This window comes from Ambystoma mexicanum, chromosome 9 (genome assembly GCF_040938575.1).
Source record: "Ambystoma mexicanum isolate Mex_15411 chromosome 9, UKY_AmexF1_1, whole genome shotgun sequence".
In the NCBI taxonomy this organism is placed as follows: Eukaryota; Metazoa; Chordata; class Amphibia; order Caudata; family Ambystomatidae; genus Ambystoma; species Ambystoma mexicanum.
Genome location: NC_090931.1, coordinates 999,558,145 through 999,571,446, shown reverse-complemented (window position 1 = coordinate 999,571,446; position 13,302 = coordinate 999,558,145). Strand labels below are relative to the sequence as shown.

The window sequence follows — 13,302 nt, the reverse complement described above, 5'->3', positions numbered from 1 at the left end:
TGCTTCCAGGCGCTTCTATTCATCACACGGGCTCCATCTTCAACTCACTTCAGCCCGTCATCCGCCATCGCCGGAACCCTGCAAAACAAGAGACATCATTACTAAAGACTTTAAAGACATTTGAATGACTCGAAACTTACCGTTCGTGCAGTAAACGACGGACAGCAGTCCTCTGAAGTCAAGAGGCCTGCGCTACCTATCCAGTGAAGAAACTGGTTACAGCACCCTGCCCCGAGGCAGATGGAGAGCTCGGCATTCACTTACCTAAGGTGAGAGCGTTAACCTTTGGGGGTCTACAGGAGAGGAGAAGAGGAAAGAGATAGGGACACCCCAATAACCCCAGTTCATTAACCCCATATTTTCTATCTGCAGACATCTTACTCTACACGTCAGGCATACAGTGCACAGAGGTCCAGCCCAAAGAGCCAACCGGGTGCTACACATCACCTTTGAAGATACGGTAGTCGCCCAGTCAAGACCGGCGCCTCTGCGAGAATCAGGTGAGCGTTACACCCCCACTCGCTGGCCGGAGCGCGGCGCCCTGCTCCTGGATCTAGAGGGCATTAGATCCTTTGCGCTCCTTAAGGCCCGAAGGTTCGGGACAAGGGAGATCCGCCCGCTCCCCAGCGCCTCTGTGTGCCCCCCAAGTTCTCCACAGCACGCTGTTTAGGGCCGCCCTCCACTTGCAAACCCCTGACTTGGGACGACTGTTTCCGCGGCCACCAGTCAAAGGGTGGGACCCTCCCCCTTCACAGCAGCTCCAGCTGGGGGGGACCTGTGCTCCATCAGTATATTCCGTTCCCCTCGGGAACTCCACCAAGTCCAGAGAGGGACAGGGGCCCGGTAAGCAGCTTCCCCTTGGCCCCCCTCTCTCTTCCCGCTCCGGGTTGGGCCTCCACTACACCTCCAGCTCGGCTCTCCCTCCTCCGCCTCACTCCCGAGGTCTGCCGCTCAATTCTGTCTGCTCCGGGCCGTCCTAAACCAACAAGGAGGGGCCACCTCCGCACCTCCCCCTCCATCCCCCCCCCCCAACGACTTGCCCGCTCCTCACCTGCTCGGGCGCCCGTGATCTCTCAGGGCAGGCAGCTCCTCCTCTCGCCCCTTCTCGCCGCCGTCCAGGGCCCCGACAGCCCGCTGCACGCCACTTAAGTCCCTGCTTATAGGGCGGCCGCCCAACAGCCCCCATGGTTTCAATCAAGCTGCCAGCTTAACTGCTTGCCTCAAGAAGCAGGGCATTCATGCATTTCCCTACCTGGACGACTGGCTCCCCGGATCTGGTAGCTAAACACCTTCTCCACACATGCACTCTTGTACAGCCTAGTCTTGTCCCTTAACTTCAAAAAGTCTCAGGTTTCACCTTCCCAGTGCCTTTGATTTATCGAACCTGGGCAGATCCTTCCCGCCCAAGAATCGAGTAGCGAACATATTTCCAATGGTAAATGTCATTCAATCCCAGGGACAAGTCCCGGCCTCCCTGCACCTTCTAGGCCTCATGACCTCCTGCATTCTAGTGGTGCCGAATGTGAGGCTGCACATGAGATGAAGTTTTAGGGCCACATGTTGGACGCCTTGCTGGTCTCAGATCAGATGACTCAGGATCTTGCGTGGTTGGATGGGCGAAACAACTTGCTGAAGGGCAAATTGTTTCGCCAACCTTGGGTCCGAGCTGAGAGTGGTCACGGACGCATCTGACTGGTTGGGGCGCTCAACTGTCGGACCTAATGGTGAGCAGACTGTAATATTCTGCAGAGTCTCAGGAACACATCAACTTGCTGGAGATGAGGGTGATGAGTCTGGCCCTGGTTGCTTTCCTCCCCTCTGGGAAACTCAAGACTGTGCTTATCCTGGCGGACAACAGAGGCCATGCATTATCTCAGCAAACAAGGTGGGGAGGGGTCCTTGCCTATGTGCAGGGAAGCAATGCGACAGTGGTTCTCGGGTCTGTAGAACAGCGTCTTTGATGGCAGCTAATTTGGCCAGATGAAGGTATGTCACAGTGGATGCCTTGAGCAGACAGACTTTGGCCTCCCACGAGCGGGCGCTCTGTCAGGAAGATCTGGCAGAGACCTCCTGTTGGGGGATCTCCTTATGTGGACCATGGGAAGTGTGAATTGTTGTGCTTCCGGGAATGTTCTTGTCTGGGAGCTCTCAGGGATGTGCTGATGGTCGGGCGAGTGCACTTTCAACCGCTTGTATGCATTCCTGCCGATCCCGGTCATTGGGTCGATTCTCAGGTGATTCCGCCTTTTCAGATCCATGATTCTCATCGCCCCAGACTGGGCCCAGAGAACATGGCATCAGGAGTTGCTGGAGATGTCCATCTGCCCTTACTAGCGCCTTACTAAGGAGAACCGACTCACCCAAACTCAGCTGCCTGAACCTTCATGCTCAGCTACTGAGAGGCTGAGATACAAGGAGTTGGACTTGTCAGACGACGTCCTCGATGTGCTCCTTTCCGTTTTGAAGCCCAATATGAAATCCATTTATGCTTACAGGTGGCTTACATTTTCAATCTGGTGCCGGGAGGGGGCCCTGGATCCTTTATCTTGTCCTCTATCCCCAGTGTTGGATTTTCTGCTCACTCTGGCCCCGGTGGAACTTCAGGTTGGCATTGCAAAGGCTTACCTTGCTGCTATTTCGGTTTTCAAGAGGTCCCCAGAACAGAACTTGTTTTTCACACTCCTCGCTGTTATGCAGTTTTTGCAGGGTTTGTTTTATCAGTTTCCTCCCCGTCCAGTTTGTGGTTCTGGTGTGATATTTGATTTTAGATTTGACATTTCTTACGGGCGCTCCGTTTGAGCCCCCAAATTCATGTACTATTGGGTTACTCGCCCGTAAGGTGATTTTCCTGGTTGCCATCACTTCCGCGACACTGGTGAGTGAGCTCCAGGTATTGTCTGCTTTACCTCCCCATTTGATTTTTTCCAAAGAGAGGGTGATGTTGAGAGCGACACTCTCCTTTCTGCCAAAGGTTGTCTCAGATTTCCATCCCTCTCAGAAGATCTTCCTTCTGTGTTTTTTTCTCCACCTCACCCTTCCAAGGCAGAGGAGCTATTCCATTGGCTGTAGCCGGTTCGGACCCTGAAGTTCTACATCTCTCGTGCTAGAGAGGCTGGGAAGTATGACCAGTTTTTTGTTGGTTACGCTAGTACTGGCTGGGCTGTTATCAAACAGATCCTGTCCAGGTGGATCTTTCTCTGCATCTCAGAATGCTACGATCTGGCTGGGAAGAATGTGCCCGAGTTTCTCAGAGCTTTTTTTACCAGATGAGTGGCTGCCACCTCTTCCCTGCAGCGGGACGTCCCAGTCCTGGACATTTGCAAGGTGGCAACGTGGGCGTCTTTGTACAGGTTTGCTAAGCATTATTGGTTGGATTCCCTTGCGGTCCAGGTTTGGTAGGGCAGTCCTCCAGAATTTTCTGGTTTAGGTGGTTTCCTTGCTTCCGCCCTCCTCCAGGTTATGTAGTGCTCTGGGAGTCCATCATAGATGAGGAATGTGATCATCTCAGCGTTTCATCACTTCTCCCCAGGTGCGAGCCTTTACATGTGCAGCATAGGGAGATGAGCCCACAGCATGATACTCTCTCTAGGGGTAGAGGAAAGCAGCACCCCCTTGGGGACAAGGACTCTTCCTGTGAGAAGGAATGTTCTCCTAGGCCCCCTGCTTCAAATACTGCTGATCAAGCGAGTAGTAGCAGTATCAGGCAGTGCCCCGTTAGATTCTTCTCATAGCCTCAGTGTGGGCCAGATAGTCATGGTACTCTGGCCTCATCCAGCTTTCAATATGCATCCCAATACTCCTGACGCCAACTGAGGACCTTCTCTCTCTAAGAGCGGGGGTCAGATACATCACCATGACTCAGTCACCCAACCTAACAGCGTGGCATGCTGACTTCTCACAGTTCGACAGTTAGATCTTCCAGAAGACTGCAAAATTGTGCTGTAGGTGGCCAGCGTGACCTCTACAAAGTCCTGCATTCTGAAATGGAAATGCATTTGCGTCCTATGTACTGAGCACAGCTTAAAACCTTTCTTAGCAAACCCAAACCAGATTTGACCATACTTGTCTTTGGAAGAGAACGGATTGGCACACGCATCCATTAGAGTTTACTTACCAGCCAAATCGTGGTACACTCGCAAGCAGGGAAAAGCGCCTCTCTTCAGTCAAGCACTAGTAAAACAACGTAAGGTGAGACCTACCCTTAAGGAAGGAGATGTGAATGTAGAGTCTAAATGCAGTTTTAGCCATGCTCATGAAAGGGCCCTCTGGTGAGGCTGGCTGCAGAGATCCAGGCATTAGCAGTTAATGAACCCTACATGCCATTTTACAAAGCTGCTTCTTAGAACAAATCCAAGTTTCCTGCCTAAAGTGGCAACTCATTTCCACATCAACTCATCCATTGTGTTGCCAACATTTTTCTTGATTGCTACCTCAAGGGTGGAATTCGCCCTCCTCCCCTTGGATGTCACATGCGTTGAAACATTAAATTGACAGAACTAAAGGTTTCTTGACTACACTATATTGTTTTTTGCATTTGGACCCTCAAATAGGAGTGGCCCTATACCGAAGCAGGGCAAAGCAAGATGATAAAGTCTGCAATTATTCTGCCATAAGAAGTCATACGAGCCTCTTGGCTACAATGTCCATCCTCTCTCCATGAGATCAGTGGCAACATTGGCTGCCATGTGGGCAGGTGGTCCCCTGGAGGTTATCTGCCGCGTGGCTACCTGGTCGGTGCCACACACGTTCGCCAGACATTACTGCTTGGATGCACAATCAAGGAATTGGCACTGGCCTGGGACGTGGAGTGCTGCTGCATCTGTTCCAATAAGGTGAGCCTTTACTTCCCACCATCTGTCAAACTGTATTACAATTGCCATAAATATATGTACTGCTTTGATCTATTCAAAGCATGTGAATCTTTGAAAGACCCAGTGCTGGAGAAGTAGTCAGTTACTTACCTCCAACTTCAGTGCTCCAGCATGTATAGCTTTAATCGATACACATGTGATATCTGCCATCCCCTCAAAATCTTCAGAGGTTCAAAGTCACACACTTCGCTAGCTAGAATCTGAAAATGGCCTCTGAGGTTGGAGCAGAGCACTTGACGTCCCTGTGGTTGAGGGTGAAATGACCAAAAACGAGGTGGATAGGCTGCGATATATTTGCCGTTTTTCTCTTTAACATTGTAATAAAGATGCAAGTTCAACGCGGTATAAAGGAATGCACTTATCAGCTGCGACAGTAGCACAGTAAAAGGGGAGGGGGCTCATTCTGATGTTTGTGAAATAAAATCCAATACAATCCATAATAAAACCAGGAATTATATTAAAACTCAGTGGTAGAGCTAAATGCAGTAAATAGGCCTTAACAGCTTGCTTTTGCAGAAAACGTATGTTAGCTTTTTGTGTGCGGAGAAAGCCGCTGTGGCTGGTGACTTAGTGCAGAGTCTGCGATCCCAGGCCAGTACTCAAAGAAGTATACAATGGTTGTTTTTTTTCCAGGTCATAATTTAGAGCTTGCTGGTTCTGCCAACAAATAATGAAAGCATGACGACTTTATAATTGAAACATTACTTGTAAAAGACTATTTTCTAATGGCGCCGAAAAGAACCACAGTGGTTTCAAATTGCCTGTTGTACGTTTTTCATGGGAAAAGGGTTAGCGTGTCCCCGATATGCAACATTTGTGTAGCATCGCGTCCATGGTTCAAGACTCTGGCGGTGACGTGGTGGTAAGCGCTCCTCGTGTGAACTGAGATGAGGCGACTAGGGCAGTTGATTTAAGTTTTGCTGGTCATTTCAAATGTTTCAATGAATGTGTGGGAATTGTGGGTGGATTGTGACATCAGATGTTGTAATTGAGGTTGGTGTGGCAAGGTTTGTGGACCCAATTACAAAATATAATGTATGCTTTTCTGTAAGGGTCTGATGTGCAAGCACCAATCCGCTCGTCGTGGGGAGATTTATTCATGTTGCAATGTTACTAATGTCATTCAGCTTGACTTTTATAAAAGTCTTCGATTTAGGGGTGTTTCTTTGACTGCACCTTTTCACGCAGTTCTGTTCCGTGATCTGTTGGAATTTGCTGTCCCAGCTGCGTCTGGGCCCTGAATAAAACTGTTACTACTTGCAATGGAGTACACTCCTTTTTGACTCATTTTGTAGTCATAGTGGGGAAGTATGCAACCGAGGATTTCCAGTTTGACAACTGGGAATATACAAAACATGTGAATCTATGAAAGATAGAAATACTGCAGAACTGGTTTTAGTGGTAAGTAACTCCTATTATTTGGGATGCTCAGCACATGACCCCACTTTTTTTTAATGTTAAGCTGGTAGGAATGTCTCGGTCCCAGGGTTAAAGAACTTTAACGTTGGGCCTTTTTGAAACTTCCTAAAAGATACTTATGCTTACTTGGCACACAACTATCATAAGCATGATTTAGTTACATTTGTGCCCATTCCTTGTCCTTAGGGAATCGTTTTGGTTTGCTCTTGCCCTTGTAAGAAACCTAATAAACAGGTATTGGGGAACATAGTTATTGCCTGACTCATGTTTGATCATTGTATGCTTTGTGGCAGTCCCCATATATTTGTTAAATTAATACAACTGCCCAAATTGGCCAAAATATAACCCCACCCCCCAACCCAATTAAAGTATTGTATGTGACCATATTGGGTTCGATAAAAACACAGTGGACCTCATTACGACCCTGCCGGTCCGGAAAGAACAGTGGTGGTAAAACCGCTGTCACCGTTCTTTCCGGACCGACTGATTGAGTCCTGTAGGCGGGAAGTGTCACTCCTGCCAGGTCTGACCTGGCGGGTTTAACACCACCCGCCTGCAGGCGGACATGGAAACATCGGCTCTGTCAGGGACGGAACCAGTTGTGTCTCTTCCAGTTCCAGCTCACTGAGCTGCTACATTATTTGAAACATGACGGGGAAGATGGCTTATTTACTACGCAGTCACTCGGTACCAGCTATTTCAGTACTTCAATCCTATTGTCCCTTTGTCCCATTGTCCCTATTGTCCCCATTCCCATGGAGTCCTATGAGGCTCCATGGGAATGGGGACTTACACAATTCCGCCTCCGGAATTCCCGGGTCACCAGGGTCGTAATGCCCCGGTGTCTCCGGGAATCACAGAGGCGCAATGGTAATATGGCTTTGGCGGTAACCCGCCGGTTTTTCCGGCTCGGTTACCGCCGGATTCGTAATGAGGCCCAGTAAAATTGAATCATTTGTGGGGGTTTGTTTCTTGATCTACCATGCCGTCTTCCTCTATGCCACTTAAGAATGCCTTTTTTAAATAACCACGCTGCAAGTAACTATGGCTGAATTATTTCCTACTAGCAAAAAGTGCCCGTACTCCGCACAGGTTCTGTACACAGACATAATACTCAATTGTTAAAAAGCAATGATCCTGTAGTTTGTTGTTCCGAGTAGCTTATCACTTGATGTGCTTTGTACTCTGAAGTAAACTGCACTGAGAATGGGTGTGTGTGGCAGGCCGACCTACCCAGGAGCAGACATGGAGGGGAGGCAGGAGTTTGTGTGCTGTAGCATACTGGGACCTTCTGTCTGCTCTCCCCTCCTGTTGCTTCACCCTGGTGTGGTGCAGTGTTTTGCCGTGCAAATATCCCGGAAACGGTGAGTCCTAGCGCCTTGAAACATGGTTTTGAGACATTCAAGTGTTGGTCCTTGCATCGAGATGGTTCAAATAAGCTTTGTCCAGTGGACAGTGTAGAATTGTATAAGGAACAAACTAAAAGATTTTCTGATTTTAAAAATAGAAATAAAATATATATATATATCTATAGCGCATGAGAGAGAGATTATTGCATGATGTTCAAACTACTTTTGTCCTTCATTATATGTCTATATATTTTAGGAATTTGTGGCGAGTGAAGCTGAAGAAGATGACCCTGAAGTTGAGTTTTTGAAATCTCTTTCTACCAAACAAAAGCAGAAACTGCTGAGGTGAATATATGAAAACTACTGCATAAATTGACATTTTTGTGGAAATTGTATTGTGCATGTGACATTACTACTCTTACTCTGATTTGCCATATGTAATTAGATGACAATTTTGTCCATTTTGACTGCAATTTATTTTTCTATTGTGAAATACAATTTTTTGCCAGTGTCAGCAAAATAGCATGTCCCTGCTTGGTGGACAACCCATCTGAAGCATACTAATAGATATTTTTAAAAAGGAGCTGGACTGGATTGTCACCTGGCACTCTGAGATTCGTTTGTTAGATCACCCTAATGTTGCTCTGGTTTTCCTAGCAATTACTCTTTAGTGTTTTGTCAACTACAACTATAGTCTGTTTCCATGAGAACAGGCAATAGTGTGATTGTAGTCGTAAGTTGTAGCTAGCACTTATTGACTCATTTGAATATTGTAATCAAGCACACGCACCAGGCACAGTTCTACAAATTCAGGGGACACAGATCATACTCTTCAGCGTGTGACCTACAACACAATTACTCTGTGGTAGTTTGGGCTGCCAAATTACATTGCTGATATCTTCCACAGATGGCACATACAAATCTTATGTGGATGACTTCCTCTTCCAGGAACTTGCACTTCTGTCCAGATGAGACTTTAGCACACTCTAGAAGAGGGCAATGCCCAACAAATGTATTTCAATAAATTAACACTTATAAATTAGCACTGAATAAAAGTGCAAGTATCAAAATATTGAAAAATAACATAACCAGACTTTGTAGAAAGAGTAACCTCAGGGTAGTTGACACGGATGAAAGCAAGCAGTGAGAAGAGAGAATTTAAGACCAGTTTTGAAGTATAGCAAGGTGGGAATTGATGAAGTGTGAGAAGAGTTGAAAAGATTAGAAGTCAAATGTGTGAAACCAGTGAGGGTGCAGGAAGCAAAGGAAAGTGAAGGCCAACAGTACAACAATGTAAAGCACAAGTTAGTTTACAAGGTTGAATGAGTTTGGACTGATGGGTAGGGGCAAGATTACAGTACTGGAGGGGCGGCGTGGTCTGCCGCATTGAAGGCAGTGACGGCAGTGTGGTTGGCAGCGATTATACAAGGTAACCTCCTCAAAGCCCCTCATAGTATGATCAGCCTGTTTATGGTGTCTCACTGAAGCCTCACTAACTTGAAAGGTTGCTCTTACTCAGAATATTTGGGGAAAACAATCTGCACAAGTGGCCTGTTTGGTCAGTGGAGAGTGGGGGTTATCTACTGCTGTGAATTGGTAATGAGCTGTGCTTTCCACTTTTATGAGTGTTCCGTCGAGTGACTGCAGAGTGGCAGCGGATTGGTTGTAAACTTTACTTTGCAAATCACTGAGCTGCTACATTATTTGAAACATGACGGGGAAGATGGCTTATTTACTACGCAGTCACTCGGTACCAGCTATTTCAGTACTTCAATCCAGAGTTGATTTTTAGAAAGAGGCATCGGGTATGGAGTGTAGGCTGACTGTTGTGATGTAGTCTTCCCTGGACCCTGCCTGGAATGCATGGAATGTTGGAGTGATTGATGTAGAATGCAGGCAGAGAGAATGTTTTGTATGAGTGGGTTCTATGGGGTTCAGTTGGGAGATATGACTACTGAGAAAGGATAATTACTTCACCTAAAATCACACCCCTGTGGAGTGCACACAGCCCTGGCACATACCATCTGACAATCAATGATGATGACATAAGGGACAGTCAACTGTCACAACCATACCAGCCTGAGATTGGTCACCTGGAAGTGTTACATTGTGTGCATCCCTATCTACACAAACACCACCAATGCTGTGTCATCAAAAGACACACTTCTATGCTGCTAAATTCATTACCCCCTTGCAAAATACAACATGACAACAGTGCCATGTCACCCAACCCCTCCCCAGCACCGCCACCCAACACACCATGGCATGTCATGCTATGTGAGAGCAAACAAAGCAATCCCCAAGACCTGACACAAGTGTCACAAAGTACAGTGTCCCTAATGGAAACTGGCCACACACAATATGCTCCCAGTAATGTAGAACTAACAACACACATGACCAAATACTTACCAACAATACAATGCAGCCACACAACCTCAAACATAGCAAAAACATGACAGTACTAAGTTAAAGTAGTGGTAGTCTTACAACCTGATTATGCCAGCACATCGACCCCTTCCAACTGTACAGTGTTGCTGCCACGCAAATGTGTAAGTGCACTGCTTACAACATGAACTCCATCTCCAAAGTAGACGGCCTTGTGAAGACATGAGGAATGAACCTGCAAATTAGGAGGAAGACATGGATGCACAAGCACATATCAATACACCATGCAGTGCACAATACAACAACAATATCCACTAGGAGTGTATACACAGTATTGACTACAGACTGCCCACACAGCTCATGGGAGTCCAACGTCACTGTGTAATTCACTGTCACTTGGGCACACGCTTTGCAAGCCCATGGAAACGGGAAGCAGGAGGGCAGTGTGTCTCACGAACCCAAGCATCTAACCCAAACTCAGGACAAGCCTGTATGTGCCCAGCCGGAATACAGTGGATGCCCACGGGAGCCACACAAGGCAACACACTGTAAACAATTAAAAATTAAAAATGGCCATGTGGGGGGAGGCCACCCAGGAGGTCAGAGGACAGGGTGCGCACCAACAGCAACCTGTGTGGATGTTGGGGGAAAAAAACACCTCCATGGGCTCATGGCCTGCACGGCTATGCCAATGTGGGAGAACTGCTGCTGTCGCTCTCATCACCCTCTGCTGCTGCATCAGGAGGTGGTGGTGCTATGGGAGCCAGCCCACGCAAAGCCCTGGTATGGTCCTCCATGGCAGCAAGCATTCGGGTGTGGAAGGTCTCGTTCTGGAGGATTATAGTGCAGAGATCCCCATGCAGCACCTGACGTGATGCCCGGATCTCCTCCCGAGTTGCCTGCATCTCAGCTGAGAGCAAACGTGTGAGCCGCTCCAGCTGCTGTTCTGTCCTCAAGTTAGTGGAAGTCTCAAGGTCAACAAGAGTCTCCCTGAGGTGATGGAGTTCTACCCTCAGGGCTTCCCTCTGGCCCTGGGACTCTATTGATATCGATTGGCGTAGAGTCTCCAGTGCCGCCCGTCTGTCCCTGTGGGACGCCAACATGTCCTCCCTGTGTGATTTGCAAATGGAGTCTGTTGCCTGCTGTAATTGCTCCATCTGCCTTTCAGGTGGGACAATGGAAGTGGCCACCCTCTCCATTGCTTGAGCCATCATCTCAACTGATGCTGCCTGTTGGGTTGCCATACTGTACATGGATTGTTCCCATGCGGTATTGCCTGGTGGCGTACGGCCACCACGTCGGCGGGCACCACACCTGTTTGGGGCAAGGCGATCTGCGCCTTGCTGTGCCGGCTCTGCCTGAGGCTGCAGGACTGCATTCCCCCTCTGATCTGCTGGCCCAGGAACAGGATCATATGTTGTGGAGTGTGACCTTGCACCCGTAACCGCTAAAGGCTGACTAACCAACACTGACATCCCCATAGAGGGTTCTACCCCTGGTGCAGGTGGATTGGACAGAACAGAATCCCCTCCAGAAACACTTACCTGCGACGCCACATATGTCTCGTCATCCGAATCAGCACCTGAATAGAGGTCTGGGGAGGTGCACCCAGAGACACCCCTTGACAGAATCGTCTGCAGCAAGAGTGGGTTCTCACCCACCACCACACCACGTCCCCCACTGGTGGCCGGTTGTGCCTCAGATTCCTCCTGGGTCTGCACCATCTCCTCAACCTCAACAGCATCAAGTGCATCATCCCCTGCAAAAACATGAAAGACAAAAAATGGAAACCGGCATTTGCACCATAGCACACAAATAGGCCTGACAAGCTACAGAACCAGTACATGATTTACACATGTCCCACAAGACTATAACCCTCCCATGCATGCACTGTCACAGAGTTGGAAGGGGAGGCAAAAGTCACACTGATGACACCATGATGGAAGAGCAACACATTTTCTGCATGCTGGGTAGCACTGCCATCACACATTGGCCTGTGAGTAGCATGTCCTATACACCTAAATGACACATGCCATCACACAGATGGCATGTACCATAGCCATGGTACATTCCACAAGTACATCCATATGTCAGTGAATGAGTACTGTCACCCATCCATGTGAGATGGACATGAAGAGATGAAAAATGCCACATAGTGTGAAAAGATACGCCTTGTGCCACACACTGCAACACATCCAGTGTACAAAAATACAGTGATTGCAGGGCCATGTACACATCAATGGTTGTGCACTTCAACATGACAGGAAACAACTAGCATGTTCCACATTCAAACAGGCCCAAAAACATCATGTGATCAGGACAATACTCATTCAGCCTGAATGGTGAAATCATTCAACTACCAAGGTGACACATGTGGGTCAATGTGGGGTTCTTCAATGACAGAAGCATGTCACATATGTCACAATAGGGCTGAGGAACGCATTGCAAAAGTGGGAGAATTGAAACAATCAGCGTGAAAGAACACTGAAAAATACAAACAATGTTGTTGCCTGATGCCACCTCAAGGGCAACTGCCGTAATGTTGCGCTAAATTACTACTGTGGGCAGAAGGGCTACTGTCACACCCAAATTCAAGGCCGCAGAATGTTTTGGATGAAGCACATGGGTGACCCATACAACTCAGTCACACACACCCTCACCTGCCACTCAATCAGAACCCGTCACCCAAACAACATACACATGCATTACACACACACACGCATGGGCACTCACCGAACAATGTGTCATAATCGGGTAGTTCTCCCACACCTCGGATCTGTTCCTCTGTGACGAAGGTCCCAGCAACAGACTCATGTTCAGTGAGTTCGTTGTCCTCTTGTGGAGACCCACCACCAGTCACCAGAGTAGCGGCATGATTTGAGGCCAGCTTGTTCTTTGCTCTGCGTTTCAGGTCGTTCCACCGCTTGTAGCAATCATCAGCTGAGCGCCTCACAAATCCAAGGGCACGTATGCGGTCGGCGATGGTCTGCCAGTGTGCCTTACGTTGACCAGGTGTGGTCTTGGACCCTGCAGTCATCACCATTTTGTGGCTATGTGCCAAGACATAGCTCACAAGTGCATCAAGTTCCGAATCATTGAAGCAAGGCTTCCTTGAGGTACCAGAGTGTGTAGCCGTGCCTGGGGTCTCAGCCTGTCTTGCCAGAGCACCCTTCTTCCTCTTCTTTAAAGGTGGAGCAGAGCCAGAGTGGCTTACGCCGCTCTGGTCAGTAGGGGCAGAATCACCGGTGGACTGGGTAGTAGGAGTGTGGGAATGCACA

The 13,302-nt window shown here is 48.2% G+C and overlaps 1 protein-coding gene across 1 annotated transcript in view; it reads left to right on the top strand.

Moving 5' to 3' along the window:
- Window positions 1–13,302, top strand: part of CIR1 (corepressor interacting with RBPJ, CIR1) — a 476,807-nt gene that overhangs the window by 447,715 nt on the left and 15,790 nt on the right. The window contains exon 9 of the mRNA XM_069616242.1: window positions 7,896–7,984. Coding sequence (XP_069472343.1) covers window positions 7,896–7,984 — 89 coding nt within the window. The remainder of the gene's footprint in view (window positions 1–7,895; window positions 7,985–13,302) is intronic.